At 39.6% G+C, this 23,032-nt stretch overlaps 1 protein-coding gene across 1 annotated transcript in view; it reads right to left on the bottom strand.

The window, feature by feature from the left end:
- Positions 1 to 23,032, bottom strand: part of LOC134316180 (unconventional myosin-VIIb) — a 47,413-nt gene that overhangs the window by 9,431 nt on the left and 14,950 nt on the right. The window contains exons 17-38 of the mRNA XM_062996498.1: positions 21,377 to 21,469; positions 21,086 to 21,180; positions 20,087 to 20,171; positions 19,771 to 19,989; positions 18,434 to 18,643; positions 18,103 to 18,315; positions 17,850 to 18,017; positions 16,167 to 16,466; positions 15,883 to 16,043; positions 15,162 to 15,288; positions 12,727 to 12,846; positions 11,822 to 11,995; positions 10,776 to 11,003; positions 9,197 to 9,364; positions 7,861 to 7,978; positions 6,684 to 6,810; positions 6,431 to 6,597; positions 4,990 to 5,171; positions 4,743 to 4,861; positions 2,962 to 3,116; positions 2,697 to 2,850; positions 1,142 to 1,297 (exon numbers count right to left, since the gene is read on the bottom strand). Of these exons, the coding sequence (XP_062852568.1) occupies positions 1,142 to 1,297; positions 2,697 to 2,850; positions 2,962 to 3,116; positions 4,743 to 4,861; positions 4,990 to 5,171; positions 6,431 to 6,597; positions 6,684 to 6,810; positions 7,861 to 7,978; positions 9,197 to 9,364; positions 10,776 to 11,003; positions 11,822 to 11,995; positions 12,727 to 12,846; positions 15,162 to 15,288; positions 15,883 to 16,043; positions 16,167 to 16,466; positions 17,850 to 18,017; positions 18,103 to 18,315; positions 18,434 to 18,643; positions 19,771 to 19,989; positions 20,087 to 20,171; positions 21,086 to 21,180; positions 21,377 to 21,469 (3,539 nt within the window). The remainder of the gene's footprint in view (positions 1 to 1,141; positions 1,298 to 2,696; positions 2,851 to 2,961; positions 3,117 to 4,742; positions 4,862 to 4,989; positions 5,172 to 6,430; positions 6,598 to 6,683; positions 6,811 to 7,860; positions 7,979 to 9,196; positions 9,365 to 10,775; positions 11,004 to 11,821; positions 11,996 to 12,726; positions 12,847 to 15,161; positions 15,289 to 15,882; positions 16,044 to 16,166; positions 16,467 to 17,849; positions 18,018 to 18,102; positions 18,316 to 18,433; positions 18,644 to 19,770; positions 19,990 to 20,086; positions 20,172 to 21,085; positions 21,181 to 21,376; positions 21,470 to 23,032) is intronic.

Raw genomic sequence — 23,032 nt, 5'->3', positions numbered from 1 at the left:
GTGTGCAGAATCAAACTGTTCTACAGCCTGTATGCAGGAGCAGATTTTGAGCTTTCTGGTCTGTATATTAATGGTGGCTTGGTGGGTAGCACTGTCGATTAACATGTTCTCCTCCCACAGCACAAACAGTCAGGTTAACCGGAGCTGCTAGAAATTGCCCTGAGTGTGTGTGTGTGTTTGCCTTGTGATGAATGAAGTAATGTATGAGCATGTATTAATGAGTACATGAATAAATAATTGAGTAAATAAATCAATGAATTAATCAATAAATAAATGAATAAATGAAGGGTTTGGTGAGTGAATAAAAAAATTTATGAACTAGTGAATGAATAAATAAATGAGTAAATAAATGAATGAATGAGTACGTGAGTAAATTATTTAAAAAATTAGGGCATAAAAGAATGAATAAATTAATAAGTAAATAAATAAATGAATACGTCAGTGAATAAAGGATTGAATGAATGAGTGAATTAATTAAAGAATTAGGGAATGAATAAATAAATGAATGAATAAGTCAGTGAATAAATGAATGAGTGAATGAATGATAAAAAAATGAATGAGTGAATGAATGAATAAATGAATGATTTAAAAAAATGAATGAGTGAATGAATATGTGAGTGAATAAATGAATGAATTAGAGAATGAATGAGGTGATGACCGGTACCTCAGCGCCCCCTGTGGGTATTGCTGTAAGTCTGAATGAATGAGTGAATAAATAAATGAAGGATGAGTGAATGAGTGAATGAATTAATGAGGTGATGACCGGGTACCTCAGCGCCCCCTGTGGGCATTGCTGGCAGTCTGAATGAATGAGTGAATGGGTAATGAATGAATGAGATGATGACAAAACACCTCAGCGCCCCCTGTAGGCATCACTGGCATTTACTGGAATGAATGAGTGAATGTGTGAATAAATTAGCTGATGAATGAATGAGGTGATGACCGAGTACCTCAGCGCCCCCCTGTAAGCATTGCTGGCAGTCTGAATGAATAAGTGAATTAATGAATGAATGGGGTGATGAATGAATGAGGTGATGACCGTGTACCTCAGCGCCCCCCTGTGGGCATTGCTGGCAGTCTGAATGAATGAGTGAATGAATGAATGAATGAGTGATGAATGAATGAGGTGATGACCGGGTACCTTAGCGCCCCCTGTAGGCGTCTCTGGCAGTCGGACGCCAGCGGCTCTCGTTTGCGAGTGTCCAGGAATCGCTGGGCGTGTTTGAGCAGCGAGTTACTGGGAGGAAACAAACCACAGCACAACCAGAGCAGCTGCCACCCTCGTTCCACACTGTACCTGTAACACACGGGGACACAATAAACAGCACAAATTAATACAAAAACGGTGATATAAACAAACAAGCTGCTCCTGGCACGGAAATAAAACACAGTCAGGCGGCTACACGGACTACGGTCCGCTCATCTGATCTGCAGGGTGTACATAACTGCTGCGGTTACGACCTCTGCTGGCTGATCGATGGATAACGGAGGTCGGTCCGTGACTCTCCGTGCACGATACGGATCTCCATATGAACCGGCCAGTGCAGAAGCGGACGGTACTGCACACGTCTGCAGCATTCATTCATCCATTGTCCTGACTGCATTTCTTTCAGACTGTAGGAGGAAACCAGAGCACCCAGAGGAAACCCACACGGACATACGGAGAACATGCAAACCACATAGAAAGGACCCGGAACGCTCCATCTGGGAATCTTTCCCATAGATCAGGAAAGTGGATGAAGACGCGGTAAAAAAATAGGGTCTTGGAGTTGTGCGGCACCCACACTACCCGCTGATCCTCCGATCTGGAGATACAGACCAAAAATGCAAACAATGGAATGTGTCAATAGAGTTTGGACACGACTTGAACCAGGTTAAAGGGTAAAGAATTTCTCCACCAATCAGAACGTCCGATACAGAGTCACCCGGTCTGGCTGTTGCGAAGTTATTGTGTATCTGTGTCCAAACGTCAAGTGTCCAAATGCATCCAATTCCCCGATCGTATCTGACCTCTAGATTATCACATCCCCTCTCCGTACGGGGAGCCGTATCGCGCACGGAGAGTCACGCACCGATCTCCATGATCCCCAGTTTATCCAGAGCAACTTACATTACAGTTACAGTGTACAGTCTGAGCAACTGAGGGTTAAGGACCTCGATCAAGGGCCCAACAACAGCGACCTGGACTTGGCAGTGGTGGGGCTTGAACCAGCGATCTTCTGATTACTAGTCCAGTACCTTAAACCACTAGGCTGCGGCTACGGTTATGAGGAACCGCTTCGGCCTTCCCTCCCTCGGGCGAGCCAATCATTGTCCACGTAGGTGCCGGGTCGAATTAGAATCTAAGCTCTGCTGCCTCTCCGTGGGCGCCCCCTAGCAGGCACGATCGGCCGTGCAGACGGTGCAGCAGACACAGCCGCTAGTCTGCTGGGTGGGAAAAGACGGGACTAAAAAATAAGAAGTGGGCGGGGTCTTTGCCACTGTGAAAGGACCCTGGTCAGTAGCCCGTACTAGACGTCTGTACAGAAGTGGAGGATCGTAGAGATCAGTGCGCGAATAAGAAGGGTTTGGTGGACCACATGTCAGGAGAATATACCCTTCCTCGTATGCCATAGGGTCTCCAGCAGAGGAAGAGGAACTGGCTATGACTCAACTGAGAAATAAAAGAGTAAAAAAGGTTTTAGCCTCCTGCTTACCGGTTGGGATTACTGCTCATCTGCCTCATGACCTGGCAGTAGATCTCATCCCTGAGCGCCTCGTTCTGAGCGGCAGGACCGAAGATCTGATCGGTCAGCTCCACCGGACTCTGAAGCTGTCGGGTCGGGTAGTCGCCCATGTACTTCAGGATGGGTACACCCGGTCAGTTAAGGAATTTATAAGCGCCGGACGTCCATCAGACGGTAAATATATCATAAATACACGTAATATTTAAACGAAAGGTTTCTGATGGATAAAGGATATCAGTGAAGGCCTGACAGGCGTGATGGCTGAGCTCAGGATTACCCAGCAGTCTCCTCAGCAGCGGCTGCCTGATCGGCTCTCTGGAGTTCAGCCACAGCCTTTCAGGAGCTGCGTTTTTGGAAATCACCTGCCTGTTCACGTCTGTCGTGGGAGGTCTGAGAACCAGAGTTATGATTGAGAAACGAAGGAAACAAAACCTCTGCAGCTAATTAATAAATACAATTAAATAAATAACTGTTTGGACACTCAAATAACTCCAAAAAATTTATATAAAATATTATTATTGTCACTATTTTAATATTATTATTATCAGCACCAACATTATAATTATTATCATTATTTATTACTTATTTATTAATTTTCTCCCAATTTAATTATTTATGTATTTATTTATGCTTTTTCCCATTTTCCTCCCAATGTAGTCATATCCACACATATTATTCCCTTTTAACTGAAGAAAAATACATTTATTTATTTATTTATGCTTTTCCCCCATATTCCTCGTAATTCCTCGCAAATTAGTTTTTACCTTTTAATTGTATGTATTTATTTATTTATTTACATATTTTATTCTAGTTTTCTGCAGCCAATTAAATGAATAAATAAATAATTTGTTTGGACACTCCAGTTAGTCTTTTCCTATAAACACCCCTCACTGCAAATGTCACAGCTTGAGAAATTTTTTTAAATAAATCAATTTAGTTTTTCGTTAGCTTGTTTTGGATTTTTTCTCCTTTCAGTGCAGAACAATTAACTTTTTTTAATTTAATTAATGTATTTATTTATGCTTTTTCCTTCCTTATGATTTTTCTTCCAATCTAATCGTGTCCACCTGTATCTTCCCCCTTTAATTGAAGAACACAAATTTTATATTTATTTATTTATGTTTGTTAGTTAGTTTGTTTAGTTAGTTAGTTAAATAATTAACAATGTATTTACTTAATTATTTATTTAAGCTTTTTCAAGTTTTCTCCCAATGTAAATGTAGTCCCATCCAGCCATATTGTTTCTTGCAGAACTATTTATTTATTTATTTGTTTGTTTGTTTAATTGCCAATTTATTTATGTATTTATTTATTTGTTTAATTGCCAATTTATTAATGTATTTATTTATTTATTTAATTATGTATTTATGCTTTTTCCAGCCATACTTTTTCCTTTAATTGCAGAACTATTTCTTTATTTCTTTATTTATTTTTTGTTTGTTTAATTGCCAATTTATTTATGTATTTATTTATGTATTTATGCTTTTTCCAGCCATTTTTTCATTTAATTGCAAAACTATTTTTAAAATTATTGTATTTATTTATTCATTTAATTAACAATTTGTTTATTATTAATTAATTACTTTGTTTGTTTAACTACTAATTTATTTATTAACTTAATTATTTACTTATGATTTTTCCAGCCATACTTTTTCCATTTAATTGCAGAACTATGTATTTATTTATTTTAGTTTTTTAATTTATTTATTTATGCTTTTTTAGCTGCTTTTTTCCAAGCTACCCCAGTCCCAACTGTTCTAGAATGTGTTGCAGCTATCAAAAACTCAAGTTGATTAATTAAAACTATAAAGTTGATTGATTAAACAATACATATGTCCTATTTGTACCATTTTTTATTTAAAACAGGTCAAACTGGATTTGGGTTTACTGCAGAAGTTGTTACTTCTTCCCACTTTAAAAACAGAATAAAATAATAAATATAAATAATAGAAAAATTTAACTAGAGGGAAACATCTGTAAACGTTTATAAGTGTTGAATAAATCCAGAGTTGATACCTGAAGTACTCGAGGGAGAACTCCTTTAGGGTGGACGGAGCGACTCTCTCGGTTGCGGTTCCTCTGATAGTGCTGTGTATGACGTTCTTCCTCTGATCTGGACTCAAACTGAACAAACTCTGGACAAACAAACCGACCACGATCACAGAGGGACGGTCGTCAGGTATCACAGAGGAAAAAACAGTGTAAAATGTAAACATGTCTTTAGTCCAGCAGAATAACGTGCTGTAATTCTAAACATACGTACCAACACCTCATTGGTGGGTTTGATGAGGGTGGGTAGAATGGCTACAGCATCGGTGGGCACCGCGCCCTTCTTTCCCGTGCGTTCGTTCTGTCCCTTCAGCCAGCCGTGTCCAGAGGAGAAGTCGTCGTCTTTAATCAGGAGGATAAGTTCTCCCTTCTTAAAGCTAAGGAACGTCGGATCATCTGAAACAGAAGAGACTCCATAAAGAAACTGCTATAAAATTACAGGAATAATTATTTGCTAATTTTTCCTTCACATTTACACTATAAAAACAAGCCTACAGGGAGCGTTTATGGACTTTACAATCGGTCACCACTAATTCTTCATTATGCTAAATTAAGTCTTTGCTTCTTAATAAGACAGTGTTTTCAAACAGCTGCCAAATGTTAGCATAGCATAGTAAATACAGATGTAGATGATTTGCTCATGTTGTAGCTAACTAACACTCATATCTGTGTTTTTATCTCTGTTGAGTTACTAATCAGCTGTTGTGATTCTACAGATTCTACACAAGTCTATGTGGCTAACAAATTAGCTGCTAATGCTGTATTCATGTGAGCACAGAAACGTACAAACTAGCCTCATCCAGGAAAAATGAATATGGATCCATAACAGCCTATAGGAACGATATTAATATTATTATTATTAGTATTATTGTTTTTATTTTATTATTATTATTATTAGTATTATTGATTTTATTATTATTAGTATTATTTCATTGTAGTTTTTATTATATTATTATGTTTTTGTTTTCATTATTATTACTTATTATTATAATTATTCTTTTTATAATAATAGCAATAATAATAATAATTATTATTATTATTATTGTTAATATTGTTGGCTTTTATCAATATTTTTTATTATAATAATCATTATTAATTTTCAATTATAATAGTAATAATAATTTTATAATTAATATTTTTATTATTATTATTTATATATAATTGTTTTTATAATAATAATAATTAATATTAATTATCATAATAAAAATTTATAATATTATTATCATTATTATTGCTTTTATTACTATTATTATTATTATTATTGTTATTATAATAATAATTATTATTGTTATTATTATTATTACTGTTATTAATATTATTATTTTTATTATTGTTATTATTATTATTATTATTATTGTTATTATTATTATTATTATTTTATTGTTATTATTATTATTATTATTGATATTATAATAAATATTATTATTGTTATTTTTATTATAATTATTGTTGTTGTTATTATTATAATAATAAGTAGTATTGTTATTATTATTATTATTATTATTATTATTACTATTATTATTATTATTGTTATTATTATTATTATTGTCATTATTGATGATGAGGGGTGAGATTTTGGGAGGGTGCGGGTGACTGACCCTGCCTGACTAATAAAGACTCTGTGGTGAGATTTTGGGAGGGTGCGGGTGACTGACCCTGCCTGTTGACCTCCTGTAGAGCCACAGCGTACTGAGAGCGCTCGGTCAGCCCGGCGATGAACATGGCGATCAGGTCGACGACGTCCCCGGCGTGTACGGCGTTCAGCGTGAAGTCTCCTCTCAGAGTCTGCAAACACACCGACTGGCCGACGGACTTCCCTTCTCTACGGCCAAAATCAGAAGGTGTTAGGTTCGATTCACAGAACTGAAGTGAATTTACTTCAGATTAGAGTTAAAGTAGCTGGTGCACCTTGTGGTGGTGACTCTGGACACCATGGGGTAAGAAAGTTCCAGATATTTCCTCTCACGTTCATCCAGGAACGTTATTCCAGTCCAGTTGATGGCCAAGATGAATTTGTTTTTGGGTAGAGCAGGACCTAAACGTATTAAAATAATGTAAAGAATAAATACATAATAAATACACCGATCAGCCATAACATTAAAACCACCTCCTTGTTTCTACACTCACTGTCCATTTTATCAGCTCCACTTACCATATAGAAGCACTTTGTAGTTCTACAATTACTGACTGTAGTCCATCTGTTTCTCTACATGCTTTGTTACCCCCCTTTCATGCTGTTCTTCAATGGTCAGGACCCCCACAGGACCACCACAGAGCAGGTATTATTTAGGTGGTGGATGATTCTCAGCACTGCAGTGACACTGACATGGTGGTGGTGTGTTAGTGTGTGTTGTGCTGGTATGAGTGGATCAGACACAGCAGCGCTGCTGGAGTTTTTAAACACCTCACCGTCACTGCTGGCAACAGCGCCCCGTGGGCAGCGTCCTGTGACCACTGATGAAGGTCTAGAAGATGACCGACTCAAACAGCAGCGATAGATGAGCGATCGTCTCTGACTTTACATCTACAAGGTGGACCGACTAGGTAGGAGTGTCTAATAGAGTGGACAGTGAGTGGACACGGTGTTTAAAAACTCCAGCAGCGCTGCTGTGTCTGATCCGCTCATACCAGCACAACACACACTAACACACCACCACCATGTCAGTGTCACTGCAGTGCTGAGAATGATCCACCACCTAAATAATACCTGCTCTGTGGTGATGCCATGATGCCTCCATTGGACCGTCTTTTTCATGCATTTTTTCTCCAACTTTCCTCACAAACTAGATCCCCAAATCTGTGTGGGCCCCTGGAGGCCCTGCTAGCAAGCTTCACCAAATTTGTCAAACAGAAAACAAGTAAGGAACTTCCCCATACTGTTGCCACAAGACTACAAGCATGCAGCATCGTTTTAATTTTAATTGATTCTATACACCTTTAAATAAGTGTTGCTGAAACAACTGGAAGGGGCGTGCACATACTTTCGGCCTTATAGTGTAGGTACGGCACACTCCATGACAAACCAGTGTTCCCTTTGTTCCACCAAAAAGTATAAAAACCCAGTGATGGTACCCACGGTGAATACCTGAAATTCTGGCAACCTCGAAGAACCTGGAGAACAACATGGGCCACTTCTGCCGGGCGTAATCCACCACCTCTGCTTTCACTGCATCATCTCCAGGCATCGATTTAACATACGCACCCTAACAGAGAAGATCAAAGCTCAGGGTTACTATAAACTAAAAGGTTTTTGGGTCATTCAGCCGAATCGGTGCTATTTCTGTCCTCGGGACATTACATGTATAATTGTAGATTATTAAAATTAACTTTAAAATGCATTTTTTTATTGAGCAAAGTGTCCTGCTCAATGATCTAATTGTACATTTAATATATTTAATTTAAAACGTTCATAAAAACTCCCTATAACACTAAATATGAGGAAAATAGTATTTGTTCACGTTCCCGCTCTCTAACACGACACTTTATAATAAAATATCAGAGTAAAATCTGTCAGAAATCCTTTTTTCCTGCAGCGTTCGGAGACTCCAGATCCCGTCTGTGTTTTTAATCTTTATTTACCATCACAAATGTAGAATAATGAGGTTAAAATCCATGTTTTACTCACGTTCACTCAGTCCTGTTACCCTCACTTACCCTCATTTACATTTTCAGCATTTGGCAGACGCTTTTATCCAAAGCGACATACAGTACTGTGACAGTAAGCAATTGAGGTTTAAGGGCCTTGCTCAAGGGCCCAACAGTGGCAACCTGGCAGTGGTGGGGTTTGACCCAGCGACCTTTGGATTACTAGTCCACTACCTTAACCACTAGCTACGACTGCCCTGTTCATCCTTCTGATAATAAACATGTGCAAATATTCTCATCAATCGAGTCACATTATGAACAGAAATGTTTATTATCTGTACCTACTGAAGATCACAGGAAGAGCATTAGTAGGTTCTCCCTTTTTTCACTGTATGTTTGATAATATTGTAACTCTGACTGAGAAGATTCGTCTCCACGTTCAGTCCTGTTACCCACATCGTTTCTTAGTTCTTATACATTTTGTGATAAATCACTAGACTGTGTCCAGTGTTCTGGTGCTTTAGCATGTTCTCCACGCTGCTCTATTTCACGTATTTACTAATTCTAGGTTAAAGTTAGAACTCTCAGTGCTGTTACTGTCAGTCCTGTTACTCATATACGACTCATCTTCCATTTAGAAACCTCGTAAAAATGAAACAAAGGTGCCCGAGATTCGACCCAAACACATTCTGAATAGGTAAGTGTGTGTGTTACTAGATTCAGTGTCAAACAAAGATAAAAAATGAAGTTTTATTTCATAAAGTTACTACACACAAATGACACCCGTTCGGTGGAACGGCCCTCTTAGGTCTAGGTGATGATCAAGGACGTCCTACCTCGACGTGTGCGGTGCGGACCATCTCGATCCATTCGGGTTCGGACTTGTCTTCCAGTAGTTTGGAGTTGATGCAGTCCTTAACTACTCTCCTGGCGCTCTCTGTACTGTCGTCCCGGCCGAACTGCACAAAGAAATGCTTCGCCGCTAACTGCACGACCTCGTTCTCCTGAGTGATCATAAAAAAAACTTAATTCTTCACATGGCAACATGGAGAAGATATTGAATCATTTTACTTTTCACAGAATTAAACCACAATTATTCAGCCACTTTGGCTTAATATCTATTAACATATCTACTCTAATCCACTTTTGAGTCATCAGAAGGTTGCCAGTTTAAGCCCCACTTCTGCAATGGTGCCTCCATTTTCTGCCCGAACTAATCATATCCAATTACCCAATCACATTTCACCTCCACTCCTGACTGAAGAGGGTCATGACTAACACACGCCCCCTCCGACATGTGTGCAGTACCGACCGCTTCTTTTCACCTGCACCGTGCAGGTTCATACGGAGATCCGTATCACACACGGAGAGTCACGCGCCGATCTCTATTATCCCCCGTCTCACTGTGCAGCGCAATCGATCAGCCAGCAGAGGTCGTAACTGCAGCAGTTATGAGGAACGCTTACACCCCTCCCTCCCTCCCTCCCTCAGACCAGCCAATTATTGTTGACTGTCTGTTGACCTTCAGATGTCTTGTGTAAGCCACGTTCTGGCGAGTCAGATCTGTTATAGCAGCAAGTAGAGTATCAAGAACACCAAACCCACAGTAAAGTACGAAGGTCTAAAAGTGGTAATGAGGTATATAACATGGTAAAAGGAAACATTGATTATATAATCTACCAATAAATTAACTCTGTGTTAATCAATTATAAAGCTAAAATAATATTGTGGAGGCTTTGTGTTATGTCGTGTAAACCACAGTGGAACCAGATTGCCACTATTTGTATTAATTATCTATACAGAGGAACCTCGATTTAACGGACTAAAAGGGGGAGCACTGGTCTGTAAAATGAGGCATAAAACACAGAGATAAAGGCGAGAACAGAGCGAGTATCACGACAAAATAAAGCCTCTCACTTAGTCTCTCAACGGAGAGACGTGCGCTGTCTAGAGGACGATTACTAAACTACAGGTCTTGGGACGCTTCTCACGAGAACGTTCGGTTTTCCAGATTTTGTCCGTTAAATCGAGGTTCCTCTGTGTTTTGTTTTGTGTTTCGTTTTGATTCATTCTCTGTGTTGCCTGGATCGCAGTAAAAATCATGGACAAAATGTGGGTCACTTTTGAAAATATGCAGTAGGTGGATTGGCTACTCTATGATCGTAGTAGTAAATAAGTGGGAGAGTAAACTGGGAGAATTTATGGTACTGTGATGGTTTAGTTTGGTCAGGAATTACTTAAAATAAACAACAAAAATGACAGAAGTTAATGTTGACGCTTATCAAAGGTGGGATTTGAACCCTCAACCTTTCATTTAGTATCCCTAAATTCATGCTGCTGAGCCACCACTGGCAAATAATAGATAATAGATAGATACACTTCAAATAATAGCAGCACTAGGGCGCGCCAGCTCACCTTCTCACACTGGTACTCCCCGTACTTCAGGCCCCTGATGACCTGCCTGTAAATGAGGTCGGTGCTCACGCTGTCCTGGCTGCAGTCGTGCCAGGGGGTGAAGATCTCTTTGCGGAAGTAGAGGCGCCAGGGGGCGTGCTGCTCCTGCCCGCCCTTCCTCTTCACCTCCTGCTCGCACTGGGAGACGGCGTCCATCACGTGCTCCCGCCGGCTGCCCAGAGACCAAACCTGAGGAGATATCGGCGGTTATATACCGGTCTGTAAACATGAGGATCACATCTATTACATCTATTACATTTACAGTGTATAATGAATAAATGCAGGGCGTTTCGTGGGCAGCACTACGGCTTAGTAGAACTGGGTGCCGCTGTCGCCTCACAGCAAGAAGGTCCTGGGTTCGATTCCCTTTCTGTGTGTAGTTTGCATATTCTCCCTGTGTCTGTGTGGGTTTCCTCCGGGTGCTCTGGTTTTCTCCCACAGTCCAAAGACATGCAGTCAGGAACTGGAGCTAATAAAAAAGTATGTGTGTGTGTGTGCCCTGTGATGGACTGGTGACCTGTCCAGGGTGTTTTCTACCTTTTGCCCAGTGAATCAGACCCACCGTGACCCTGACCAGTATAAGGCGGTGGTAAACCAGACAATAAATGAATGAATGGATGAAAGAATGGATGGATGGATGAATAAAAAAATTAATGGATGAATGAATGAATAAATGGATGAATGAGTGAACAAATGAAGGAATAGATGAATGGATGGATAAATTATGGAATAAATGAATGGATAAATGAATGGATGAACAAATAAATGAATACATGAATGGATGAATGAGTGAACTAATGAATGAATGAATAAATGAATGAATAAATGAATGGATGAATAAAAAAATGAATAAATTAATGGATTAATGAATGAATGAATGAATGAATGAGGGAATAAATGGATGAAAAAGCCGAGTTATTGGTAAGGTAGGTGCACTTGTCAGTGCTCTCAGTGCAGGTCACATGCTCGGATATAGGACCGAATCAAAACCCTAACACTAGCTGTACCTTGTCATAAAGCGCCATATAGAGAGAAAACCCGAAGGTGTCGTTCAGCTTCACTTTCTGTGAAAGGAACTGACAAACTTCTTTGGACGTCGATGCAGAATCCACCGGCACGCTGAGGGTCCGACCGTCCATCAGGGTCACCGAGATCACCATGGGTTTCTTACTCTTGGTGGCCTGGAATAAACCACAGACACACAGATAAAGGAATTATTATCATTTCTGTATCATCACCATCATCTTATTAGCTATATTTTAACTTATATTTTAATTTTTTAAATATCTAAACCATGATGATTTCACATTTACAAGCATTTAAGGAAATATGTTTGCTTAACCTTGATAGCATTGGAGTGTATTTGACTGGAAACTGTGGTTTGATCACCCTTATAATGAAAAGCAATGGGTCCACCAATAGCCCCATGAAGCATTTCATACATACGTTATGATAAAATGACCAAATTTATGTCTGACCCACAGGTAAAGTGTAACTGGTTCCACAAGGTAGACAAATAAACTAGATATTTAAATTCCTAAACCTTAATTCCACATCTACTAAATATTAATCCCATATCGACTAGATATTAATTCCACATAGACTAGATACTAAAATCCCACATAGACTAGATATTAATCTCACATAGACTAGATATTAATCTCACATAGACTAGATATTAAAATCAGTAGACCTTAAACTTATTGAGAACAGATATCAAAATTAGTGGAAACTAATCCCATTGAGACTGAATATTGAAATCAGTGGACCTTAATCCCATTGAAAAATAAATAGGATCAGCAGGTGAAGTGCTGAACCAGGTGTCCTGATCTCTAGTGGGTATGTTGTGCAGAACACTGGTAGAAACCTTAAATAAATCCATAAGATTGAGATCTTTTGAGCATCTATTCACCTCTAGCTCCAGCCAGCTGGGCGGTTCTCCACGCACCCCGTTGGCGACTGTGCGCCTCAGACGCTCGGCGCAGTAGGGCGCGTACCCGACGGGGCCGAGACGGAGGAAGCTCTGCAGGTACTGCAACACAGAAAATACCAAATAAAACAGCAGCATTAAATATTAACATAAAATACTTTTTACTTATATTTTTACTTATTTAAACCACCTTCAGATTTACAGAAGCACTTTTATTTACAGCAGTCAAACTTATTTTCACAGAGGGCCACACCTGCCTTCAAAGGGCCGATTGTAACGTATCCTGCTGTGATTGCAGTCGCCTTTTAAATCTTGGACAATTTGGTGTTTTTCTTGGAGGTTAAATGCCAAATTTATTCTGTATATTTATAACGTATATCTACATTTATATTGTCCTCCTTTACCACAGACACGGCCTCATAACACAAGAGACGCACCGCTTTCTCTTCTTGTACAATTTGGGAATTTGTAAATATTTCTCAGCATCACTTGTTGGAAAACCTCCTCAGTTAAAAGCTGATGTGGAAATACTGCCATCTAGTGGTGGGATGAGAGTCGCAGTCACTTTGTGAGTCCCAAAATCGGCATGCATTGTGGGAGATGCAGTTTATGTAGGATTTTACAGAGTATTTGAACACAATCGTACGTTTTTAAAGCTCTCGCCTTGAGTTTGACACGTGATTTAGACCGTCAAACGTGTTAGGTTTAAATTCTTAACTGTCCTGATTTATAATATTTATAATTCTATAACAGTTTCATTCATTTAATCATGTGTTTCTTGTATATTCAGGGTTGTGGTGGGTCTGCATGGCTGGGTGAAAGGCAGGAAACACCCTGGGTTTGCCAGGTTGCCAGTCCAGCACAGGTCAAACACACTTAGGGCAATTTCAAGTAACTCCGGTTTGTTGCACATCTTCAGACTGTGGGAGGAAACCGGAGCACCTGAAGGACACCCACACATACACAGGGAGAACATGCAAACTTCACACACTTCGACACCAGGCCCTTCTTGCTGTGAGGTGACAGCGCAACCTACTGCACCACCGTGACGCCCTATAAGTAGTTTGAATCAGCAAAATAAAGGATTTTTTGGGTTTGTTAGCAAGCAAGGTACTTTCCATCACTGCAAGGTATTTTTAGACATATCCGAATGTATTAAAAACCTACTGGAAAACGTAAATAAGGTGCCAGCATCTATATACCGCTACGGAGTGTGAGGTATGTTAACCAGAAGGGGGTGTACCAGAGATGTTCACAAGTCACAAAATATGAGTCAGAGTCAAGTCACGAGTCTTTAGACTAGAGTCCGAGTCAAGTCACGAGTCAATATAATCTACACAAAACATATATTGTAAATGAAGCGTAGAAATAAAGAAATAATCTGTAAGTTCAGATAAAAACAACAACAGATTAGCGAGTGTATTTAGCCGTTTTACTTCGTGTCTTTACTTTCCTCCTCATTGTGTAAATGAATGTAATTTCTGTAACAAGAAGGTTCCAGTTAAAAGCTTCAACTGATACGTTTTGTTTTCATTACAGAACAAAAGCGCTCGATAAATCACGGCACAGCGGCCAAAATCCCAAACACAGCAAAAACCATCATAACCGCTGCTTACCTTAGCTTCTGTTCTTCCAGATACTATTACATTTATAAGCGTGCGTCCCATTAGGAACAGAATCCGTTATTTTGTAAATGTGCTTATAATTAAAAACCTCCAAACTTTTCCCGGTGGTGAAGTAAAACAGGAAGTGGTTAGAAAGCCGATCGAGCGTTTCATTACCGCGTCATCTGTGTGACGCAAACTGAATAAATGCAAATAACAGCATTTCTTACTAACAATTACAATCAGAAGCTCTGATTGGTTCAGAAAGCGTCTTTCAACCATCAGCACCGATTCTGTAGGAGCGTTCCATTCACCCCGGTTGTTCCTGTGAAGTGCACTACGTAGGGTACTCCACCATTTTAAGTGAGATTCTGATCCAAAGGTAACGAGAATGTTGAAATGAAGTGAACTTCAGACTGTGTAGGGAGTAGGGAGCGACGCTTCATCACTACACCGGAAGCTGGCTGGAACATTTACCCACTGTGTGTGTTGCTGGTTAAGACGGCCGGAGCGTTATTATTATTATTATTATTATTAGAAAGCAGAAAATGGCACGATCAGAATTATATCGGGTCATATATATATATATATATAATTGTCCCACGTAACTAATGCTAACACATGCTGCTGACTTTCGTTGTCTACAAGTCATTGTTTGTGAGTCATGAGTCGAGTCCGAGTCGAGTCTGAAGTCGCTGTGTGTGTGTGACTTACGTCTCTGGGGTTGATGAGACTAGATATTACAATCAGAGGTCCCTAATCCCACTGAGACTAAATATTACAATCAGAGGACCTTAATGGTACACGGCTCACCTTAAAGAAGCGCTCGCTGGGGGGGAAAATTCCCAAACACAGGGACAACAGAATCCAGCCCCGGAAAAAGCTGCTGCGGTTCCCGTTCTCCTGGAGCTGCTTACAGATCTGACAGTAGATCTCATCTCTAAATAAAACACAAATACAAAACATCAAAGTCTGGGTTTACCGAGCGGTACTGTTCTAGATGCAAGAATCTCGGCTCTGCTACCGGTCGGCAGTGCAGACAGTGCAACAGTGCAGTAGCAGACCAGTCTAGCAGTTAAGGTACTGGACTAGTAATCAGAGGGTCGCTGGTTCAAGCCCCACCACTGCCAGGTTGCCTCTGTTGGGCCCTTAAGCGAGGCCCTTAACCCTCAATTGCTCAGAATGTATACTGTCACAGTACGCTTTGGATAAAGGCGTCGGCTAAATGTAAAAGTACTATAAGTATCTTACTGACTGTTATCATGTTGAGTAGCTGCTTCATCCTGATCAGGATTGTGATGGGTCCTGAGCCACATGGAAACACTGGATGCAAGGCAGGGTGCCCATCACAGGGTGCCAGATACCCGCCTATTCACCCACTTACTCTCTTACTCTACTCTAAAGAACCTAAAGAAAACCCATGTGGATGTGGGGAGAGCGCCCCCTATAGGCAGTGACTAGAGGCAAGGTTTGCAATGAACTGTAATGAATTACCCTGCTTGGTTGGCTTACCTCGAAAGGTGTGAACGCTCACCTGAGGTCGCGTCTGACGATGGCGTATCCCACAATGATGTGCAGCTTCTCCAGAGACGTGAGTGGACGGTCCAGTGAGAGTCCTTCTCCAATCAGATTTTCATCTTCTTCGCTGATGGTTTGCACGGTGGGTGTTTTGGAAAACTGGGCGTCGTCCTCTGGCTAGAATAAATATATAAATATAATCCAAATTATTATCAGTTTAATCAGACAATTTTAGACAATTACAGCATTTGCCCAAAAGATCTAATTTGGAGTTGAATTAGACGATCATCTCTGTCGTACCTCTTCTTCGATCATGGACGGCTTTCTAGTGGACCGTCGGTTCGCCGCCCCCTGCTCAGGAGCTGTGGAGGTCTTTCTGTTCCGGCTCAGTAGATCACTAAAGGTGGAGGACTTCCTGTTTTTCGGACCGTCCAAGGGTACGGAAGAAGAAGCTTTTCGGTTAGCTACGGCTTCCTCCTGACTGGTAGACGTCTTCCTGTTTCGTGACAGGAGATCGGTGAAGGTGGAAGATTTGCGGCCCTGGGGAGGCTCGTCCGGCACCGACGACTCCTTCCTGGAACCTTTGTTTCTCAGCAGCTTCTGAAAAATGGAAGATAATTCGTGTTTAAAAGGATCTTCTTACTGTGAGGTGACAGTGCTACCCACCGAGCCACCATGCCGCCCTGTTTTATTCTTACCGCAAGCGCTCCTCGGCACTTACCAGGCTGTCACTGTAAATAAGAACTTGTTCTTAATGTCTTTTCAGGTTAAATAAAGGTAAATAAGTAAATAAATAAATATTACACTATACTTTGCATATGTACCTACTATGCACAATTTATACAGCACATATCACTGCATCATTTACTGTATATACTGTGTATAGTGGGTATATATGCAAAGTACAGTATAATATTTATTTATTTACCTTTATTTAACCAGGCAAGACCTTCATAATTCGAACCATGGGTATGGGTGTAAATGCCCCTGGGTAAATGATAATTATTACAAATTTTTTTTTAATTTATTTAATTATTTGTATTTATTTATTTTGAATTGTATTTTGAATGTATTTTTTTATTTTCTTATTTTTTTAATATATTTTTTTTTTATTTAAATTTTTTTATTTTATCATTTATTTTATTTATATTTTACTTTTTTATTATATTTTCTCAATATGTTACCAAGCTTTGGCAATACAAATTTTGTTTATTTTATTTTACTTATTTATTTATTTATTTATTTTTTATTATAAATTTTTTATTATTAATGTATTTATTATTTTTTAATATATTTTTGTTTATTTTTTATTTTATTTTTTATTTTACTTGTATTTTATTTTTTTATTATATTTTCTAAATATGTTACCAAGCTTTGGCAATACAAATTTGTTTTTTATTTAATTTATTTATTTTTTATTTTTTATTTTTAATTATAATTTAATTTAATAGTTTTATTTATTATTTTTTTATTTATAATTTTTTTATTTTTATATTTCTTATTTTTTAATTTTTTTTAAATTTAATTTTATCTTTTATTTTAATTTTACTTGTTATTATATTTTCTAAATATGTTACCAAGCTTTGGCAATAAAAAAATTTTTTTCAAATGTATTTTTATTTATTCATTTTTAGTTGTTTTATTTTTTTGTTTTATTTGTAATTTATTTTTTATTATTATTATTTTTTTTTTTAATTTCTTATTTTTTAAATATATTTTTGTTTATTTATTTATTTTTATTTTATTTTACTTAATTTTTTATTACATTTCCTAAATATGTTACTATACTTTTGCAATACAAATGTCTTATATTTTATAATTTCATTATTCATGTCAATAAAGCTGACCCACTGTCCAGGGTATAATCTTGACCTCTCCCAGTGTTTCCAGTTGGCTCATTAAATCCCAGATCAGAATAAACTGGACGTTACAGGTAGGAGACCAGTACCCACAACTCAGCTAAAACGTGGAAGTCAGACCGACCTGATCCAGTCCGACCATGTGGCTGAGACGCCGGTCCTGCCTGGAGGCCACGTCTTTCTGTAAGGAACGGTCAGCAACAGCCGATCTGCTCGCTGGAACTTTTTGGGCTTTTGGTTCTGGAAGATCTCCCATGAACCTCAGGATGATCCACCAGACTGTCAGAGACGCCTGGAATGAAACGCAGCACATTTTCATTTCTACATCAAACCAAATCAAACATCAAGCCCTGAAACCGACCAAAAGTTCATCGTACCAGGACGTCGTTTTCATCCTCGTGGTAGAGCAGCGGTTGGCGAAGCCTCTGGCGGATGTGCATGGGCGTGGCAGCACCCTGGAAGTACATCGACGCGAACTTGGAGAAGGAGTACTCGTCCAGGTCATCGTAGTCCTCGTCTGGAAGCTCTTCCACCATCGGAACGTCGTCCAGGTTCACCTCCTCCATCACGATCTGCTTACTGTGCAAATCCTGGCGAACAGAAACGAGCACTGATCATTTTTACTGAATAAACTAATCACCACCTACAGTCGCACATCTGTAACATACACAGCTGTACATGCGTACGCCGTAAATACTGATGTCTGACCTCAAATCCTGCGGGCGCCTGTCCCTCCTGCCCCCCGACCAGACTGGGCAGGAAGCCGAAGATATTATCCACCAGCTCCTGATCGGTGATGGACACCAACTGTTCAGCTTCTTCTTTTTCTTTCTTCTTACGGAGAACTTCTTCCAGCTTCTTCTGTCTTTCTAGAGCCGCCAGTTCCTCCGCTCTGCGCTCCTGCAGCGACAGGAACTCCTGCAAACCAGAAAACAATGTTAGAAGCTTTTATACCGGACAAGGAATTACAACAACAACGACAATGACAATAATGACAATGAGAACAATCACAACAATCACAACAACAATCACAATAACAACAATCACAAAAACAATCACAATAACAACAATCACAAAAACAATCACAACAATCACAACAATCACAACAACAATCACAATAACAACAACATCAACAATGACAATAACAGTGACAAAACAATAACAACAACAATAAAAACAACAATCAAACTAACAACAACAATAACAACAATCAATCTAACCACAACTACAATAACAACAATCACAATAACCACAACAACAATAACAACAATCACAATAACCACAACTATAATAACAACAATCAAACTAACAACAACGACAATAACAACAATAACAACAATAACAACAATCACAATAACCACAATCACAATAACAATAACCACAATCACAATAACAACAATGACAATAACCACAATGACAATAACAACAATCAAATTAACAACAATCAAACTAACCACAATGACAATAACAATCACAATAACAACAATGACAATAACAACAATGACAATAACAACAATCACAATAACCACAACTACAATAACAACAATCAAACTAACAACAACGACAATAACAACAATCACAATAACAACAACAATCACAATAACAACAACTACAATAACAACAATCACAATAACCACAACAATAACAACAATCAAACTAAAAACAACAATCACAATAACCACAACTACAATAACCACAATCACAATAACCACGACAATAACAACAAACAAACTAACAACAACAATCACAATAACCACAACTACAATAACAACAATCACAATAACCACAATCACAATAACAACAGTCACAACTACAATAGCAACAATCACAATAACCACCTAGATTATTATTAAACGTAGTTTAATCCGATTTTATTTGCTCTAATTAAAGCAGCAGGTTCAAATCCAGTCGTGTAAATTTGGGTGGGTAAAGTTGGGTGGGTGCATTTGGGTGGGTAAAGTTGTGTGGGTGTTGCCTCTCTCTCACAGCCTCGGCCATTAGCACAAACCTAATAAAGCGGCGTTAGAATAAATGTAAGGACGTACGTCTCTCTTCATTTTCTCCACCCTCCTGCGGGCGTTCATCCCTCTGGTGTGGGCCTGCAGGAGGACGACCGCCGCCCTCTTCTGCCTCCACTCCTTCCGAGCCAGGTAAACGTGGATCTGCGCCTGGAGGAGCAGAGCGGCCCTGCGCTCCAGCTCGTACTGACGGGTGAGCTGACGGGAGCGCACCGTGGCCTGGAGACGGGCGTAACCCAGCTGGACCTGGGTGGAAGATCATGACAATATTTATTTATTATAGAAAACTTAACCATGTGATCAATTTAAGCTCAAACTCTGATTTATTTCACTCGTAACTCACCACTTTGTAGAGTTTTCTGCCCTGGTGTCCACGCCAGTACTTCTGCACCACCACGGCCGCAGATCTTTGTTTAATAAACCGCTTCCTGCAATCAGGAGGCAGCAGGATGACGGCAGGAACTGAACTTAAGTTGTTTTATACAATCCTAATGAATCCTGGCTTCTGATTGGCTGGTGGCTGGTTTGTATTAAAACTGTATTATTAAAAAGCTCTAACAATCTGGTCTACACGGGCGAAAGGAAGTTAATTCGGCACCGTTTTTACACCAGACGCCCATCCTGACACAACACCTCTATTTCTCCAGGCTTGGGACCTGCACTGGGTGCACTGATTTGTCTCCCTGCAATGGTTAGGTTCATGTAACATCATGCGCCTTCTGTATTTGTGAGCCCAGCCTGGGATTCAACCCCCCAGAACCCTGAAGTACTGCTGTAACCAGGTAAAGTACTGCTGTAACCAGGTAAAGTACTGCTGTAACCAGGTAAAGCACAGCTGTAACCAGGTAAAGCACTGCTGTAACCAGGTAAAGCACTGCTGTAACCAGGTAAAATACTGCTGTAACCAGGTAAAATACTGCTGTAACCAGGTAATGTACTGCTGTAACCAGGTAATGTACTGCTGTAACCAGGTAAAGCACAGCTGTAACCAGGTAAAGTACAGCTGTAACCAGGTAAAGTACTGCTGTAACCAGGTAACGCACTGCTGTAACCAGGTAAAATACTGCTGTAGCCCAAGCAAAATCTGCCCTGTAGGGGTCATATATGAATCCCTTTTTGATTGATAAACGGGGTACCAAGAGGTACAGAGTACACCTGTATTGAAGGTGTTACGTATATTTGCTCAGGGGTCCAACAGCAGCAACCTGTAGGTGGTGGAGAAGGTCTACTCTAGTACTTTAACCACTAAGCTCCAGTTTGTGCTGCAGGCATCGAATTCCTCCCAACTTTTTTGGAAATAGGGTTAATGAAGGGCCGGCTGGGCGTGTCCTTTTTCACGTACCTGTGCTTGTATCCTCTCATGACTTTCTGAATGATGAGAGCTTTCTCGTTCAGCGCCGCGTCTCGCTTCAGCTCCAGCACGGTGTCGTGAAAGTCCTGTCGATGTATATCAGAATGAATTATATCATAAATAATAAATACTATTAAAATTACTTTGATGAGCTGAAACGTGTGTGTGTCAAATATGCAACAATAGAAGAAACTATGAGGGGTGCAAATACTTTTTCACTTTTGTCTGTTAGGTTTCTTTAATAAGTGAAGAGTTTCCAGGCTGATCTGATCTGTACGTTACCTTCAGGAAAACTTTGGTTTTCCCAATTTTCCAGTCATCTCCAACGCTGAGCACATTCTTACAGATACTCTCACAGCAGGCTTTAGCGATCTCCTGAAAAACATCACACATCAATTATTCATATTATTATTAATAAGAATATATGTTTGTACCTCAAATTAATACATTTTATTCTATTTATTTTATGCATTTTCTCCCATTTACTCCCAATTTAGTGTAGTCAATCTGTCCTCCGCTGCTGGTGGATCCTTGAGTGCAGGTGAGGTGGGTATATCGGTGCGCCCCCTCTGACCCCCATGCAGCCCTTAGCGGAACCCTTTTTAGCCATGCATTCTGCACAGGCGTCTCTCTATCTGCCAATCAGGGTCCTTACACAGCGTTTGAAGACCCCACCCACATAGCCCGGTCATCCCGCCCTAGCAGAGACGTGTCTGCTGCAGGCACTGTCCCTTATACCCGCTAGATGGCGCCCAGCCGAGTTTCAAACTGAGGAGTTCAGAATCTCTGCGCTGGTGTGCTAGCGGAATATCCCGGAATAACTTCAAATTACTAAATTTATTTGCTATTTAAATAACCAGCATAATAAACTTATGATTTCTCTGACATCTCAAGCTCATGAGTTCGAATCTCAGCTCTGCTACCGGCCGGCCGGGCACCTACACAGACAATGATGGGCTGGTCTGAGAGAGGGAGGGGCCGTGTGGAAAATACAACTAAAATACAGGGGATAATAGAGATTATACAACAGTTAGTTCCGACCTTACAATCTGATTGGTTGAGAAGCGTTCTAACCGTGCTGATATTGGTGATAACAGGACGGCCTTTTCACACCACAACTGTATTACTCCGCTGACGCGTTGCCAGTAACGACAAGTTTCATGCACACAAACGCGCACGCAGGCGACACCGACTTTATTCCCGATCGCGTTTGAAATCCGTTATCTGATATACAATCTAGTGCACTATGTAGGGAACATAAATCAACTGTCTAATTCACTATCTAGTGCACTATGTAGGGAACTTAAATCCGTTATCTGATACACAATCTAGTGCACTATGTAGGGAACATAAATCAACTGTCTAATTCACTATCTAGTGCACTATGTAGGGAACTTAAATCCGTTATCTGATACACAATCTAGTGCACTGTGTAGGGAACATAAATCAATTGTCTAATTCACTATCTAGTGCACTATGTAGGGAACTTAAATCCGTTATCTGATACACAATCCAGTGCACTGTGTAGGGAACATAAATCAATTGTCTAATTCACTATCTAGTGCACTATGTAGGGAACTTAAATCCGTTATCTGATACACAATCTAGTGCACTGTGTAGGGAACATAAATCAATTTTCTAATTCACTATCTAGTGAACTATGTAGGGAACATAAATCCATTATCTGATACACAATCCAGTGCACTGTGTAGGGAACATAAATCAATTGTCTAATTCACTATCTAGTGCACTATGTAGGGAACTTAAATCCGTTATCTGATACACAATCCAGTGCACTGTGTAGGGAACATAAATCAACTGTCTAATTCACTATCTAGTGCACTATGTAGGGAACTTAAATCCGTTATCTGATACACAATCTAGTGCACTGTGTAGGGAACATAAATCAATTTTCTAATTCACAATCTAGTGCACTAT

Source organism: Trichomycterus rosablanca, chromosome 6 (assembly GCF_030014385.1).
Source record: "Trichomycterus rosablanca isolate fTriRos1 chromosome 6, fTriRos1.hap1, whole genome shotgun sequence".
Taxonomy (NCBI): Eukaryota; Metazoa; Chordata; class Actinopteri; order Siluriformes; family Trichomycteridae; genus Trichomycterus; species Trichomycterus rosablanca.
Note: the sequence above shows the minus strand (reverse complement) of the source record. Positions and strands in the feature narration are given on the sequence as shown.